Genomic DNA, 18,309 nt, shown 5'->3' with positions numbered 1-18,309 from the left:
GGTGCCTTGTCCTCCCCCAGGGCCCAAACTGCCTCCTGCACTTCTCTATCTAACACTGGCTGGATTAATGCTGCATTTTCTGACTCCTCAACCCAGACTGCCAGCCTGGGAAGCTGATCCATCACATAGGGCCCCTCTACCTCCGTCCACCTGGATCTGAAAAACTCAAACAGAGCCTGTCTCACTGCACTGTCCTCCACCACCCGCTGTCCTGCCCCCACCCTCAACGACCGAATCATATTCCTTTGCCTTCTAATAACCGTCGATCGATGGAAGAAGCTAGTGTTCCTATCACCCTCCTTGACCCACTGGACCCTCGACTTCTGCCGCCAAATTGTCTCCTGCTGATGCAGCAAGGAATGATGTGACGCCAAATAGCGTCGCAAGTCCGCCATCTCACCTTCCTCCAGCTCCCCCTCACGGTCCTCCCTTCCCTGAAAATCTGCAATCTTACCCTCCACCTCCTCTAGTCTCCTGAATATGTTACCCACTACCTCCCTATTCCATCTGCGAAGACGGCGCTTGGTGAGCTCCAATCTCCGCGACACCCTCTGCATAGCATCTCCCTGTACTGGTAAGCCCCAAGCCTCTCTAACTATTCTCCAAGATTGGGGATAAGACAACCACAATTTCTCAAAGCGAAAAGGACTATGATAACTAGAACTTGAAGCTGTAGAGATCAAAAGAGGACAATGATCTGATGCAATCCGAGCAAGGTGACTAACCTGGTAGGAGGGGAACCGCTGAATCCAGTCCGGGGAGGCAATGGCCCTGTCAAGCCGCTCCCATACTCTCGATCGTCCAGTTTGATTGTTACACCATGTGAATTGCGGTCCGGCAAACCCAAGATCCACTAAACCAGACGCATCCAGAAACTCTCGAAACTCCCTCCTGTCCACTGAATCAGAATAGACTCTGCCTCCTCGTTTCTCAGAGGGGCCAAGGATGCAGTTGAAGTCACCCACTACCATAGTCGGCACCCCCTGGGCCAACAAGCATGTCAACTCACCCCAGAGGACTCTCCTGGTACGGTAATCAGTACTGGCATAGACCCCACATAGGACCCATGGGGGTTCATTCGGTTCCGAGATGACCATCACAACCTGCTGCTGGCAATTGCAAAAGACATCAATTGAAGCCACTCCACGCCTCCACAGCATCACAATACCTCCGGACAAGCCCTGAGACTCGATCACAAAGGACTCCCAATCAACAGCCAACCTCCGCAACACCCGGCGCAGCCCTTCTCCAGAAATTCGTGTTTCACAGATAAAACAAACCTCGGGACAGTTAAGTTGAACTAATCTCTTGAACGTCGTCAAGAAAGAAGGCTTGGCCGCCCCCCTACAGTTCCAAGCTAGGATTTTCATTTATCAATATGGTTTAAGGATGAGGCTCGCCCCTGACTTGGACTAACCTCACTCTGTGAACCCCTTGTGTCTTCCACGAGCTTCATCCCACCACCCTGAATCACAGTGCGCAGCAAGTCCACCACCATTCCGTGGGTATGAATAGGGGAACCAGAGCCCTGACCGGAGCTGCTTGGAATGCCTCTCATCACCACCTTCGCTGGTACACCAAGGGGGGCCTCCATCGGCACAGAGAAAACCACTTCACCCATAGCTGACAACCCCTCTGTTAATAGACCCGCGGTTGCTCCACTCTGCACTGCCGGTGCCAACAGCCCCTCCATCGACCCAACCTCCAGGGTCTTCCCTGTAGCCGGTGTCTTCTCGCCGCCACCAGCCACAGCCTCCCTCGGCTGAGGAACCGATTCCACCACCACCGGCCCGGAGCTGCTCGACGTAGAGGCGACCGCCGCTGACCCCGTAGCTTCCGCAGCTACAGAGCCACCCTTCGTGGCCGGCCGGCTTGGGGGCCTCACCGGCGGCAAGGAGGCACTCCGGAAGTGCCTTCTTCTTTCCTCCCTTCGTCGGAACCTCGGATCGTCGAAGGAAGACGACGACATTGACCGAGGGAGATGATCCGGAGCATTCCGTCGCGCCCCCGGGTCCCTGGACGACTTGGGCGGGCTGCGAGACCGCTTCATTGGGCTTGGCCCCTTTCCACGGGCCAACCCAATTGCACTAGCCTGGCCCGCTCTCGCCTGACCCAATCCATCCTTAAGTTTCGCTGATGGGCCTGGATCGGGCCCGACCGCCTCGACCCGCCTAGGTTCCGCCCGGCCCATTAGATTAGACTCCGAGTTCAACCCGGACTCCGGTCCGATTAGAGTTGGCTCAGTGACCATCCCCACGCCCGCCGCTTCCTTCTCTTCCTTCTCCGGCGATCTCCTCCTCGCTACCTTGGTTGGCTTTTGCCAACCATCCGTATCCGTGGGCGACTCGGGGAGGGCCTTCGCAGCTGAAGGGGACCTTGGCCCCGACCCGGAAGCCTCCTGCACCGGCGTACTGTCGACCTCCGGCACCACGGCCTGCTTCCCTTTCGCCTTGTTCCCCTTCGGCTGCCACAATTTTGATGTAGACAGCCAGGGGCCGAAGGGCAGCCGGCTACCCAGCCTGGCCCCCTCCATCAACTCCGCCTCTTGATCCTGGGGAAAAGACTCTCCCTGTTCGCCGGACACCGCCGGATCTGTGGGAGGAAACGGGCAAGCACCCTCACCGTGCCCCAGCCTGGCACACCTATAGCAGAAACCAGGCAGATTCTCATAGCGAAAAGCCTGCCAATGAGAATCTGCACCAACCTGGATGAAAGTCCCTGGCCGGAATGGTTCGCCGACATCCATTTCAACCTTAACACGGGCAAACCCCATTTTCCGGCCTTGGTCGGTGACCTTGTCCAGCGCCAGAGGCCGGCCTGCCTTCTCCGCAATGCTCCAGATCAGTTCCTTCCTCCAATATTCCATCGGCAAGCTCGGAAGCCGTAGCCAGATAACCGCCCGCCTCAGCCTATTGGCCCCCGGCACGAAATTAGGCTTCCATCGCTCCATCGCCATGAGTTGCCCTGCCACCAGCCAGGGACCGGCCTCCATGGCAGCCTCCCGATCCTTCTCGCACCGAAACCGGAAGGCAAACGTCTCTTCCGCCATCGTGAAGTCCTCGACGTCGTAGTCGAGTTTCCCTACCGTCCGAAGCTCTCGGCTGATCCATTCCACCGGAACCCGGCGCCCCAGGCTACGCATGATAACCGCGGTATCACGCCAAGCCGCCCTAGCCAGCTCCATCTTCTCCGACGGGATGTCCACCGCGTCTGTGAACCGCCGTTTCAGGCTCTCCAGCTCCGCAGGTGAGATTTGATGGTTGGACCAGCTCGGCATCTTCGAGTGACCCTTCGCCACATCCGCCCAGGACCGGTTCTTCTCACCGGCACGCGGCTGTTGATGCGCCCCCTTATCACCCCTGCCCGTTCCTGGCTTCTCCGGACCGGGAATCCCTGTCGCCATCCTCCCAAGGATGGGAAGCAGCACCAGCGGAAGTGCTGGGAGGAACCCCGACCCCCCCCCCTTCCCTCCCTCTCTGTCACTCACCAGGTGTTTGGGGAAATTCCCCACCCACCGCACGAAAATTAGCGCACTAGGCACGCATCCCAAGTCACTCCCTCTCTCTCCTCTTTTCTCTCCCCTCCCTCTTTTTTCAGGAAATTGCTGGCACCTTCATTCTTCATAGTGGCTTCAAATATCATCATTCTTCAATCTCCATGAGGATCTGGGCCTTAGTGCATTGAGAGGAGTGTACCTCTCAATGGTGTTGATTACTCCGATTGTTGGTTGATTATCGTGTGGCTCCTAGAGAAGATGCTGTTGATCTGGGTTGGCTTCCTTCCATTCTCATCAGTCGTTAATATAACGTCTGAGATGCCCACGTCAGATGAGAGCTTCAATCTCATCCTTCAGTGATAGACGCTCCTTGGTGTCATGGCCATGGTCCCAATGAAACTTATAGTACTTTTTGTCTCTCATGTTTGCTAGCACCTTCATTCTTCATAGTGGCCACAAGTATCCACATTCTTTGAGGATCTGGGCCTTGGCGCATTGAGAGGAGTGTACCTCTCAAATTTTTAAGGTAGGCTCCTTGGACGGCATGAACTCTTTTCTTTTGTCAGTGTTTCTCCCTTAGCCCCTTTCTTTTAATCTTTACTCCTTTAGTTCCTTTTGCCGGGTTTATCCTCGGTTGGCTCTCGTTGAGATTCCATTGCCTTCTTAGCATTGGTATACTTTTTAGCACGACACAATAGCTTGGCGAAGTCCTTTAGGAACCTTTTCTCTAGAGAGAGAATATAATGGCTTTAATCCACTCTTCATAGCAGACATAGCGACCGATTGATCCAGATTGCGAACTTCCAAATGTAGCTATATTAAAATGGCTAACAAAATTTTTGAAGGACTCTCGTTCCCTCTGCATTATATCTAACAAAGCCTTGGAGCCTCCACGCTATCTCTTGGTACTAATGAAGCTCGTCGTGAATAATCAGCTGAGCTACTTGAGGGAATGAATCAAGCTTAGCTGGAGTCCAGAATACCAAAACCAAGTTGTCTTTCAAAGCATGTTTTGGAATGCTCGGCACAGCATGGTGTCGGTGGTGCCTTGAAGCATTATGAGGGAATTAAAGCTTTCGAAGTGATCCGTAGGATCCGAAGTATCGTCGTAGGACTCCAGATGAGGTTTTTTAAATCGAGGCGGGAGCAATTCCTCTATTATCTTCTACAATAAGAGAGGCCTCGAGGTAAAATCCAAATCATTTGCAAGCCCCAATGTCTGTCCTCTTAGGGCTTCAATCCACCCATCCATTTCCTTGATCTTTCGATCAAGGTCGGCCTCCTGCTTGAAAATCCGACTAGCGGGAGGAGGAATGACCTAGAGTAGAGTCTTTACTAGAGTGAGTGCAAACTCGTCTAATGCTCTATGGACGAGAATGGTGACTGTGAGTAATTGAAGCCGAGGCTAGATTCGGTTCATTTGGTTGCTGCTGGTTGGCAGTCATCTGTTGCAAGACTTGAATAGCTACTATCGGCATTTGCACTTGCTGCACGAGCAGATTAAACTGCTCATGTACAACATGCGCTGGTTGCCAAGGTGGGAGAACTTGATGAGGACTTTATCGGAAGATGTTTGATTTAGGATAAGCCTCTCGACGAGAAGTGCTTGACACACCACAAGTCCTCCTTGACTTGATGACTGAATTTCAAATAACTCTCATGCTTCCGAATAGGGATCAAAAAGGCACTTCCTCTAGCGTCAATTTATTGCCGCTAGAATCTAAGGTAAAAGTTGAGGTTGGTCGGTGATCGAAGTGGCATTGAGGTCGGCTCCGTGCCGAACTGGAATGTTTTGGGCTAATGAACAAGATGTTGGATACTAGCAAAGGGGGATATTGGTGATCCAACTGACTAATCTCCCAAGATGTTGAACCAACCTAAAAATAAAGTCCTCTTGCAGAGCTTTTCCAACGGAGGATCCTCTGATGCTCAAGCTAGTCAAACTCTAAAAAAATAGTGAGAAAAAGAGAAAAAAAAGTTTCTAGAGAGAGTAGAGTCAAGAAAATGATTTACCCAAGGGCCCTCCGGTGGCCTCTATATAAAGGATGGAGTCGGTGTCTGTTATCGAGATTAAAGAAACATGCAATATCTGCATGGTAATGGCTCTCCGCAACATGCAATAACTGCATGGTAACAGCTTCTTATATCATGCATGCGATGATAATCGCTTTGATTGTGCAATTATGGCCGAGCCAGGGTAACTATTGCGGAGATCAAGGCCATGTTTCTGATGGGCATTAACTACCTTCAAACAGTCTTTAATGAGACGTGGCATTCTCTTATTGCTTGATCGGACTAGAAAGGCACTTCGGCTAGCACCGAGGTAAAGTGCTTCGTACAATACTGAGGTCAGAACTTCAGTTTACTCCGATGTCAAGTTGACAAGCATTCTCCATATCGGGGGATATCCTCCAAATTCTTGCCAAACACCAAAAAAATTGATGCTTATATCGTGACTGGCAATATCCCGCAAGGTTATAAATCTATTCCACCATCTCCACCAAAATGATGGAATAGACTTATTCCATAGAATAAGCTTATTCTTATTTCTTTCATTTATTATTTTTTCCTTTTCCACTCTATTAACATTCTTAATCTTTATGTTAAATCCAAACTATTATGAAGTTCAATGCATATTATGTGCAGTTTATTCCCTCTATATGTTTAATTTTTGCACTTTTTCCTTCAATAGTTCAAGAAATATTCCAGACACCACCAAAATAACTTGTATCTTTACCTATGTAACAAATAATTTTTAGTATTATATTTCCACTATATCCATGTAATATACATGTAAAGTATGTATGCATGCCACATAAGTATCATGTTGGGCTGGTCGGTTGCCATCCGTAGCCTCCAAGGGCGATTTAGTCATTTCATCCAACGAGGGACTATATCTTCCACCAAGCAGTTCGCTTCCCTACCGGTTCGGAGATCACCGGAAAGCCCGCGGCGTAGTCGGCAAGAGAGTGATGGCAGAAGAGAAGGAATCCACGTCGGTCCCGCTGAGCCAGGCGGTCGATCCCGAAGACCCTGCCAAATTGCCGCCCACTTCGCCCAATTCCTCTACTCGGAAGGTGCGTTTCCCTTGGATCTCTCCTCCCACCCCTTGGATCTGGCCCCATTTGTCCTCGTCTTGTTCTTGGGAAGTTTCGTGTATCGATCTTGGTTAATCTTGTTTATAGTGGTAATCGAGGTTTCGGTTAGTATTATCGTTTATCTGGGTAGCCATTGGATTGTTACTTGGGATTTATACATATTTGATCAACGGAGAGCAATGGGAGATGAATCGTACTATGTAGGGTTAATGGGTTGGATATGTGTGATGGATTTGGTATGCATATCTAGGTTGGAGGATGGAAATCTAGAATGCGTCATTTATTGTTTGTGGGGCTAATGTAAGCAAACATCTTGTTGCTTTCATTCTTTGAATTACATCCCTAATTGATCAGAACATTTGGGAACCTGGGTACCAGAGCGCAAAATGAGCTAGGTAACAAGTGTGCCAAATGGAAGGAGAAGAAGGAAGTGCTTAATTTGGAAAATTATTGGATATTGTGTTATCTAGACATTCTAATGTTGTGCTGTGTCAAACTCGGAAGGGAATAATGGAATTTGAAGAGGGGGGGGGGGGGGGGGGGGGGTGTTTCTATTTGCACAATTATTCAATTTTTCCGAGCAGGCAATTAAAATAATTTCTTAAGTTAGATCTGTTGTTATCTATGATTTGCTTACTGGAAGATGGTGATGCAAGATTATGATCTGAATGCATGGAGTATGGTTAAAAAGGGAGATGGTATAGAAGGCATGCCATTTATGGCATGTATCTTAAGGAGTGACTGAGTGTACGCTATGATGTGTATGATATTTGATGCGTAGAATGTTTGCTGAATTCACTCTCATAAGACTACATTAATCAACTTGGAAGACACCAAAACTAGTGGTGCTTGTTCAAAACAATGATGGGCTATCATGTACATCCCATGTACAATCTCATACAAAGAATGAAATGGATAAGTATACAAGAACAGGACACAACCAAGTTATATGCAATGTAAATTGAATGAGGTATGCTATTTCACTATTTCTGTCACCTTTAGATTAAGCTATTTTAGGAATATTGCTGCATGTAAGGATGTATGATTTATTTTCCACCCTTCCCTTGTGCCACGAGGCCCATGACTATCCCCAAGCTTTCATCCACTGGCAGTTTTAACATGATGAGAAAGTGGATATGCGGATGTTTCCTGCCTCTACAAAGTAGAGATATCCATCTCCTTTGCTCCTCCACTATGCCCACTCTATAACTTAAAAGAGTTTCAAAAAAGATACAACAACGGAAAAAAAAGAGTTTGAGGGCCAATGTTTTAACCTATCTAATTCATCAAAGTAGGGGCCACCTCCCAAAACTGTATCTTAAATTAGTGATCTCTTATGACCTTTGGATTGTCATAGGAGGGGAAGGATAGTTGAGCGTAGGTAATGAGGGAGACTGAAGAAGTCTAGTGTGGGGGATAGGGTGATGTATAAGAGAGGAAGGGAGAGAAAAAGGGGAGAGGGGGTGAGGCACATGGTCTGGTGATATGAGAGAGGGGAGGTGGGCTGGAGGGAGATTTGTGCACTTGACGTTAAGAGAAGGGGACGATAGGTTTCATGCGGAAGATTGTGGGCTAGATGGTGGTTTTTAAAAAATTAACACTATTATTACAAATTTAAAACATTTAATATTTATAGTTTTATTTAGCTTGATCCAAGCTGTCGTGAACCGAAACAGAGCTCCAATACATATTTTTATTTTACTATACTAAGATTGGGTTTGAAGTTAACAATTTGTGACCATTCTGTAATTGGCTTAATGCAAACATGACCAGATCTGTTGGAATTTCCATCCCTAAGTAAATATGCTAACAAAGAAAGAGCTGAGGAGATGTAAACATGTCAATGGAGGTATGAGCATTGTAGGATTAGTGGAGACGATCAACAAGTGAAATTTCATGGTACTATAAGATGAGCAATTGCAGATTTAGGATCATGGATATGAGGAACCATCAATGTGGTTTCTAAGTTGAAGAAATGAATGAATAATGCTGGTGACAAGATAGGTTCATAGGGAAGTAGAAATGGTATTGGGAGAAGTTGCACACTACAATAAATGTTAATAAGCCGCATGTCATAGTGATGATGACATATGAGCCATTGCACTAACTGGAGTCATAATTGCAAGAAGCGGTGAATAGAAATGTGATTATGGGAACACCTAATTGTGCTTTAGAATGGTGACGACAGTGGCAGTACCACAAGCTAACAGGGTTGTGAGTAGGTGATATCACAAATTGCAGGTGTAATAAAGCAAGGTGAGAAGGTAGTAGATTGGCAAATGAGGTCTTATGGGATAACAATGACACTGTGTATAGAATTATAAATTTGTATTGTTGGTGTGAGGACAAAAGACGTCAAACATCATGAAGGAAGTAACTGCAAGACAAGGGAAGAGATGAGCAAATTTGGTAGAAACTTATAAGTAGCAGCTAGTGTGTTGACTTATTCTGAAATGATTGTCCCTATCCTACATTCTTTTAAACAAAATATGAGAAACAGAAATCCTATTTTTCTTGTCTGCACTCAGTGCCGCACAACTGCACTCAGTGCCGCACAACTGCACTCAGTGCCACTCTTGTTTGTGCTTCTGTATTTACTCCTAGTTTATGAGGGGGAACGTAAGAACAAGTAATCGTACCATTTGCATACTTAAGATGTAGATTCCTAGTAAGAGTAGCCAAGCTAATTGAAATGTCTCCCATGAAAAATTATTCCAATTTGAAGTGGCAATGTGTGTGATAACTTGTGGATTCCATTCTTGCTGATGGTCTAGCCATCTATATGTGTGCATGTACTTGTGCGCATGTGGCCATTGATGTGATCAGAACTGTGCCTCCTATTGATAACCTAGCCATCTCTATGTTTGAAGAGATGCGCGTGCATATGTACAATTATTCATGTATCCATGGATTAAATGAATTTATCTCTTTTTGCACTTATAAATAATCCTTTTGTGCCCGATTCAGCAACATATATATATATATATATATAATCTATATATGTGGACATGCATACTGATGAATCTAGAAATGGGTATGCATATATTTGTAGTATTAATTTGTCTCACTAACCTTTCCTGTTATTCTCATTTAGGCTTGCTGTGCTGTTCTCCAGAGCTGGGTCTCAAAAAAGTTTATGACTGGATGGTACAGCTTTGCCATTTCCTTAATATTTGTTGAAACACATTTTTAATGCTCTACATTGCCTTTGTTTTTTAAGGAAAATGTATATTGCAGTGTGGTTCTTTTTCCTGTTGCCATCACATTTTTCATCACATGGTGGTTCATTCAGTTTGTTGATGGTTTCTTCAGTCCATTATATGCCAAGCTTGGTGTTGACATATTTGGTAAGCCTTTGATGTATACACTACTGCCTTTTGTTGTTTATGGTAGTCATTGAAGTTGTTGCTACGGTGTGACACACACTGTTGGTCTTAGTTAAGTGGACCTAGATTTCAGGTTTTGCTGTGGAGATTGGCTGATAAACTGTTGTATCATAGGTAATTTTGTATGGACTGGATGTATAAAATTTGCAACTGAAGGTATAAAAGTGACCAGTTAGTTTTTGAACATTATCTACAATATATGAAAAAAATGGAGCTTCCTTAGATGAGTCAGTAACCATTGTTGGGTTATTTACATTGCTAGAGGTTTCAAAAGAAATTAACATGAGGATCTTCCAGACAAATCTTCTATGTTTGGAGAAATTTTGGAAAACCTACAAGGATTGCCTGTTTCTACACGTAGAGGTGGATATTGTTGGAAGAACCTCCAGTTTGTATTTTTTTTCTTCCTTTCTTAACTGCCTGGCTTCACGCTCGTGCGGGGGGTATAAAGCTGACCTCAAAACCTTCCCCATTATATATTAGTAGATTGTATTGAGTTTTTTGATTTACTGCATTAGGGTGGTGAAACCAACTCATACTTGCACGATAGATGAGTGGTTCATGCCCCTTGCATATTCAATTATATGCACTGTATGTTAGTCAAAGAAAATGGTGCATGTTGTCCTTCATACTTTGATAAGCTGTCCTAAATATTATAGATATTTGATATTTCTACCAAATGTCTCTTAATAGCTACATGGCTAACCCACTTATACCCTTTTTTTTTAATTTATGTATTTCAGGCCTTGGATTTTTGACATCTCTAGTATTTGTGTTTCTTGTTGGCATTTTTGTTTCATCATGGCTGGGTGCCACTGTTTTCTGGCTTGGAGAGTGGTTTATAAAGAGAATGCCATTTGTAAGGCACATTTATTCAGCATCAAAACAAATCAGCACTGCCATATCTTCAGGTATTACTTCTTTTCTGCTATAATACTTGAACTAATTCCTTCAGGTGTTACTTCTTTTCTTGGAAGCCAATGTTTTTTGATGTTTGAAATGTTTTGTCCCTGATAATGAAACTGCAGACTTTACTTTTACTTTCTCCCATTATTGAGTTATCTGATAAATTGTCAATTAGATGTTTGGTCACTTGGGTTTTTCTTGTATGGATAAAAAGGCTTATCTGTATAGCTTGTGGCATCATGTTTGTAAATGTAGCTTTTCCAGTTAATGCTTTCTATTCATGTCTAGTCCAAACTGACTTAAGAGTAAAACTGCAAGTGAGAGCTCAAAATATGCCCCGCTCTTGAGAATTTCAGTCAAGCCAGGGAATACACATGTTTCTCCCATGTGATATATATTTTCCTCTGTACTTTATGGTATCTTAAGTTAGTCAACATATTTTGAGTCCATTTTGATGAAAGGCAATGTTTCTTATGTTCTTGTTGTTTAAAACTTTAATAACAACATACATGGTACTTTCCTGAAAATATGTGATTATGTGGAACCTATATAGATTTGTTATTTAATTTTTATAGCAAAATTTGTATTATTCTCTTTTGTAGGATTACCTATTTTGAGTCCATTTTGATGAGAGGTAGTACAGTCTTGTTTATTAAATAACTTGTATAACAACATGCGATACTTTCTTGAAAATATGTTAGTCACTACATGGAACCTCCATAAATATTAGCTACCCCTGTTTTAGATCTATGGTCTGCCTAAAATTCTGGTAGAGTAGTCGTGGTGTAACATGCTCTTTTTATACAGATCAAAATGCTGCAGCTTTTAAAGAGGTTGCAATTATTCGTCATCCACGTGTCGGTGAATATGCATTTGGTTTCATCACATCATCGGTGATCCTTCAGGTACTTCATTTAAGATGGTTTTCTCCATTGATCTGGTCTTTGCAAGTTGACCTTTAGAATTGTTGCTTTAGCTGTCTTCAGTCAGTGATTCTTTCTGGCTTTTCATCATGTTCTATTGGTCATAAGATATTAAATCTGCTTATTCTCTAAGTACATCATTTTCTTTCAGAAAATGCCGTCTCCTAAAAAGCTGCCCAGAAGGGCTGTAAAAATTTTCTTTTAGTATTCACCAAGGGCAAGAGCCCAAATTTATCCTCAAACTCCCATGCACTGCCCCAAAAAACCAGGATACACCCATCCCCTTCAGTAAGGTTCTTGGGGAAGCAAACCAGCACTCTTTACTTTCTGTTTATATCGTCAATATTAATTTCCCTGATCCGAAAAGTGGTGGAAGATGAGGAAGTATGAAAAAATAAACATCCAGTACATAATATAGTAAGGCAGGTAAGAACCATAGGCATAGATGTAGATTGATTGCCGTAATATTTGCAATTACATTTTCCGATTCTTATAGTTTTGAGCCGCCTATGATCACCATATTATGTGGATATATGAAGCGAGACATCTGAAAGGAGAATGATTGGTGAAGGACCTCAGTGAAATCATAGCATCTGAATAGAGCAGCTGCACTATATGTTCTTTTCTAACAATATAAAGAGCTCTTATTTATCAATACAGGAAGCCGGGGCTTACATGGTGGGTGGCTTATTCATTGCTGGCTGACATACATGTCCAATTGTATTTCTTCATGCTATTGGGTTGTTTCCATTGAGCCTTGTTCCAACTATTTGCTCAACTTTATATTCCTTGTTTGCCAAGCTTTCCTCTTTAGGGCTACTTATGAAGTTATTTTAAGCTTATCCATATCATTTCTCACAATTTTCATCCATGTTATCTTAGGTCTTCCCCTTATTCTCCTACATGTTTAAACAAAGATTATCCTTTTATTAGATGATAAATTTTTGTGTTCTGCAATATGTCTGATAGCCTAAAATGGTATTTCAAATAAATACTGTATCTGGGTTGTGTACTCTGGTTTATGCCCTACATGTTCTATTTGGTTCCTTGTTACATGCATATAGGAACTGGACTTGGTTGATTTTCAGGTCTTTCCAATATCTTTTGTGAGTTTAACTAGCTTGTTATTTTCTTTCCTTTCCTCATTGCAGAGTGATAAAGGTGATGAAGAATTATGCAGTGTTTATGTCCCAACAAACCATCTATATATCGGAGATATATTTTTGGTTAACTCTCAAGAGATCATTAGACCAAATCTGTCTATTCGGGAAGGCATAGGTCTGGTTCCCCTGCACGTTTCTGTTTCTGCCATTTCTCTTGTTCCTTGGTCACCTTTTACTTTATTCTTTTGACATATATTATCAGTCTACCTTTTTAGTAAATTGTTCAAATACTTTTGAAGTTGGTACTTGGATGTCATGCTCATATTGCATTTACTGCATATTTGCAGTTGAGAATCTATTACCATCTTTGCTCATGTTTGGCTGCCCAAGAAAGGCTTATATAGCATGTTAACAAATAATGGTGGCCAATAAGCTACACAGTGATTTTCCTTCGATACACTATTAAACTACCTTTTGATAAGAAACAAATTCGGACAAAGTGTTGATCAGTATAGCTAACTCTCTCTTCCTCTCCCCCCTTTCCTTTTGCTCTTTTTCTTCTTTCTTTATCTTTTGTACTTCTACGTACTATCTTATGTTTCTTATGGCAGCTTTTCTTTTAAAATCTTATTATATTCTGACTTCTAATGAGGTACTCGCAAAAAATAATAATTAATAAATTGAGACAGTTAAAAGTTTGTTAAATATTGTCTAGTATTAAAAAGTAAGTGAATATTTTATAATGATTAAGTAGAGAATAGTTTTGGTAAATTAAATGATACCCTAAAAATTTGTAACACTAAAATCCTTTGTAATTTTAGATAAGTACTAGCAAACAAGCACGTGCAGAAAAATAGAAATATGATAAATTATCCACCTATATTAATTTGAAAAAATAAATTGAATCTGAAAAATAAATAAATCAGATTTGAAAACATAAAAAAGAAAGTATAAAATAATAAAAAAAAATAAAAAAATAGTCAATAATGAATCAGGCAAAAAATACCAAGAAATATAAAAAGAATAATAGAAAATAAGTTAATTAGAACACATGATATAATATAAACAAATAAATGAAATAAATGGAAAAATACAAAGAAAAATATTAGAACAAAATGAGATACAATTACAAAAGTTAAAATAATTGATTAGGCAATAGATGGAATGGTAGAGCTTATAATAGGGATGATTACCTAAATCTCATTCATTTAGCATCTCTAATTTTACATGGTACTTGAAGGAGATGGTGAATCCTTCCATGTAACTTAGATAATCTGAAACATTCTAAAATGCTACGAAATGAGCACATGAAACTTAAAAGTTTCTAAGAATGAGTAGATTAATTATAACACCCTTGCGACCATACGAATAGGTATATATTAATATTCCCTCTCAATCTCAAGAACAAACAGTCTTTAAAATGCTAGCTTGTTAATTTAAATTGTTATATTTCAATGAAAAACCCAAATTTTAGTTAAAATATTTTGACTTGTGGCACCATAAGACTCTGACCTCCCATTCTTGCTGGTAGTCACCAACTCTCATAGTGCCATACTGCTATCATCCTTAATCTTGTAGCTCTACCTCCATGTAGTACATCCTACTTACAAGTGCATCATAGAAATCCATCAAAAGTAAAGTAATAAATATATAAGAAGAAAAATCCAAAACTTGGCTCCCTTGTTTTAAAAGATATGAGATCACAAAAGGCGAAGCATGGCTTAAAGCCATAAAGCCTAGTCAGTAATAGAATCCCATGGTTATTAAACTACTCGAGACCAACTCGGCCAATGGGCTCGGTAGGTCACTGGTCCGATCATCAAGTCAATGACTTGGACCAAGTCTACATTAAAACATATTTAAAAGCTAAAAATATAGCAATAAAATTAATATAATAAAAATATGTATAATTTGTTAAATACTTCTTTATAAATCACATGGATCAATATTTTATTCTATTCCTTAATCATAGCATAAATAGAAAGTAATGATGAATCATTTAATTTTTGAAAATGGTAAAAATGTTGAAATTTACTAATATTTTTAATAATAACTAGTAAAGCTTTGAAAACATTCAAAAAAGATAATCAATATTCATATTTCATTTTCTACCAAATGAAAAAATGATTATGTTTTTTTTTTGTGGAATCTTTTTTTTTTGTTAAAAAAATAGTAAAGCTTTAAAATAGCTTCATCTTATGTATACATAATAAAGTATCCTAATGAAACGAAAACACATTGCTAGTGCAGTGCTTGAGAGGCTTTATGTTGTACTAGAAGTCAGCTGTTTGAATCCCATGTTAAACACTATTTGTTTAAGCCTTACAATACCTGGTTCACCCATGGTTCGCTTGTCTAGTTCACCGGATTTTCCAAGAAACCAGCTGGTTTGGATATTTTCTACTGGTCCAAATGTCTTTCTGCTCCATTAGGAAACTGGATTCACCAGGGGTCTGGTTCACTGATTTTCTGGTCCTGTCAGCCAGCCTGATATCTGTCTAATAACCATGAGAATACCACAAGTCCAAATATAAAAAGTCATTGTAAAACTGAAAAATAGTTTTAACACCCATTAGAGTTGTCAATAGAATCGCAAATTATGTCCTCTAGTTTTTAATGCATTTTTTGAACTTTGCTTTGGAAAGCATAACAGCGTAATTCCTTCTGTAATTTTATTTAGTTAAAAAGACATAATAGAGAAATAGCGAGGAATAGAAGAATTAGGCTTCCATTTGGCTAATTTTACGGTCTCTCTAGACAAAAGGGGATGGCAAGGTTTTAAATACAGTACGGCATCCTAAACCTTTTTTCCACTGGAATGGTATGGTATCGATGCGGTATGTAAAAGTGATAGCATGGAAAAGAATGAAAAACCATTAGTACTAACTGATATAGTCACTACAGTATCATCATTGTGGGTAGATACATATTGATATGAATAGTTTTGGCATCTTGGCACTTATACTGATGTTGGTTTTGCATTTGGAATGGTATGGTACTGATGGTACCATACTGATCTGCCTATTTTGAAATCGTTGTGGATCGAAGTGGAGAGTGGTCTGTGAGATTGTTCTATTCTTTTAATATAATGGCTAAATGCACACAAACATGAGTTGAGAGAATGGGGGAGATAGGAGGAGGAGGGGGGCTGTCTAAAAGAGATTGCATTAATTAAGAAAAATGGGATTTTTATTGATTAGGGAATTGGTGTCATAATAGGTGTTTTACTGCTTTCAATTAGAACAGAATGGGGTAGGGGATGCCAAACTTGAGAGGAACGATCAAGTAATCCAAGGACATTTTTTATTTGCTTTTTAAATCTTGAGAGATCTGATGCAATAGTCTCATTGTTGACTGGGTGACAATTGAGAAAAGAAAGCTGTGTGTTGAGTACCATGACGTGGCTTCATATAAACACAAAGATAGTGAAGAATGTATTCTCTAGGGCCAGCTCATTTTTTTCTTGAACAAAAAAGAAAAAAAAAAGAAATTAATAGCTGTTCTATTGAAAGACAGTATGGGGCCTAACGTAGTAGATAGCAATGCTAGAGAGCTAGCGATATCAACTACCACCACTTTATCCAAGAAGTGTATCTTTCCTATTTGTTAGCCTATGGTCCATTTTTCTCTTTGATAGGGTTATCATCCCTTTTTATTCGTTAGAAAAATATGCACGTCTAAATGTATCCACAGTGTTGCACAAGCGTTGCCTTCCTTCAGATTGCTCCCATCATATGTTTCATTATCTATCTTGTCTCAAATCAAGTAAGAAATTGAGAAATCTTAATCTAGCCAGTCTTTTTTTTTTTTTTGCTAAAATCTAGCCAGTATTTGCTTCATAGAAAATGGGACTGTCATTGAGAAGGGTGAAAATTCAGCAGCCCATGTTGGTGGTGGCTAAACCCTTCTATCTACAACTTGGCTGATTGTATATATTTTTTTCCTTTTCATAAGGATTTCAGCTAAAGGTAAGACAAGGTTATTGTGACATGCATGCAAGATATTTGTTCTGCTCATGAATTACTCTATTTTGTGAGTTGTCACATTTTCTCTCCTCACCTGGGTACTTTTAGGTGCCTGTGCTCAGTTTCCTAATATGTTAATAAGCATGTAAAGATTTGCTACTTGTGGATTTATTTTTAACACTGTTGCTGAATGTACTTGGTGGAGGTAAGCTTGAAAAATAATTAGATACATTTAAATTTTTTTAACTGGAGTTTTGGTAATTTTGTGTTAGATTTTTGTTTATCTGTACATTTCTTAAGTATCATCGACCACTCAAAGTATCAGCACAAGGATATTAAGTAAACTGAGCAGACTAAATTGTCAAGTCATCTTCAAACAAGATCTAATCAGTATGCATTGTTCTTCTCTGACATTTTTATGGTATATCGAACATTATTCAGAGATCATTGTTTCTGGGGGGATGACAATGCCGCAAATGATTGCTCCTCTAGAACAGATCCCGCGCAAGAATCAGAGCATTCGCTTAAACAGGATTCCATAGCAAGGTGATCAGCATGCTCACACTATTTGTCAGTCTTACTGGTTATAAAATGTGAATAATATGTGCTGGTTAGAAAATGTGTATATTATCAGTTAAATCTGCTACACTTTGGTTTATGTCAGGCTAAATAAAACTATGAGTTGGATCATGGGAAGCTCCATAAATTCAAATCTTAGCTTGTGCTGTTATTTGAAGTGTCTTGTTATGTGGTGCATTCATGGCTTTGCAGCACAAAGAAGCAAGGAAAAAAGGAAGAAGTTTGAGCTTGATGTTCTCTAACATACCTTAAGAGTGGTTAGACGTGCAGTTTTACCTCGTTGGTATTGTAAAACTGTTGCTTTCTTTTCATATTTTGTTGTTTAATGTACAAAAAGATGAGGCATTATTACTGCATATATGAAGCATAGACTCTTTGGTACTGTATTTCCAGTTAGTGTTGTGCTGCACTTCGAGGTTCGAATGGAGGCATTCGCCTGACGTCTTTGATCAACCTGTGTGAACCAAATGGATGGGATATGATTGTATCTTATGCTATTTGAACAGCCCTCTTCTTGTCTAGGTTTTCATGTTGAGGTAATTTACTGGAGACAGTTCTATTGCCCTGATTACATGTAAGATCATTCTGGACGCTTCAGAAGCAGAAGCAGAAAGGAAGTTCCAGATGTCGTTAGCTATAATAGGCTCTCCGAAGGTTCAGCTGTTTGAATAAGGACCCTTTCGGCAATGAATTTGGGTGACAGCGCCGTTCAAATGCACGCTTATTTCCAATTAGCCAAATGTGATACGCCTTGTCCTGATGCCCAGGACTCTTGTAGAGGCTCTCCTGAAGCAGTCCGTCATGTAGGAAAGGAAGCCCTCGACATGCGCATCAGGCTGAAGGAAGACCTGGG

At 41.1% G+C, this 18,309-nt stretch overlaps 1 protein-coding gene across 1 annotated transcript; it reads left to right on the top strand.

The window, feature by feature from the left end:
* Positions 1-6,405: 6,405 nt before the first annotated feature.
* LOC103704369 (protein LIKE COV 2) lies at positions 6,406-17,935 on the top strand. The gene is made up of 8 exons (XM_008787624.3): positions 6,406-6,573; positions 9,689-9,741; positions 9,832-9,941; positions 10,724-10,891; positions 11,694-11,791; positions 12,961-13,087; positions 17,319-17,423; positions 17,542-17,935. The coding sequence occupies exons 1-7, from the start codon at positions 6,469-6,471 to the stop codon at positions 17,417-17,419; spliced, it is 762 nt and encodes a 253-aa protein (XP_008785846.1). The 5' UTR covers positions 6,406-6,468; the 3' UTR covers positions 17,420-17,423; positions 17,542-17,935.
* The last annotated feature ends 374 nt before the right edge of the window (positions 17,936-18,309 follow it).

This window comes from Phoenix dactylifera, chromosome 1, assembly GCF_009389715.1.
Source record: "Phoenix dactylifera cultivar Barhee BC4 chromosome 1, palm_55x_up_171113_PBpolish2nd_filt_p, whole genome shotgun sequence".
Taxonomy (NCBI): domain Eukaryota; kingdom Viridiplantae; phylum Streptophyta; class Magnoliopsida; order Arecales; family Arecaceae; genus Phoenix; species Phoenix dactylifera.
The sequence above is the reverse complement of the archived record's forward strand: the minus strand, read 5'-3'. Positions and strand labels throughout refer to the sequence as shown.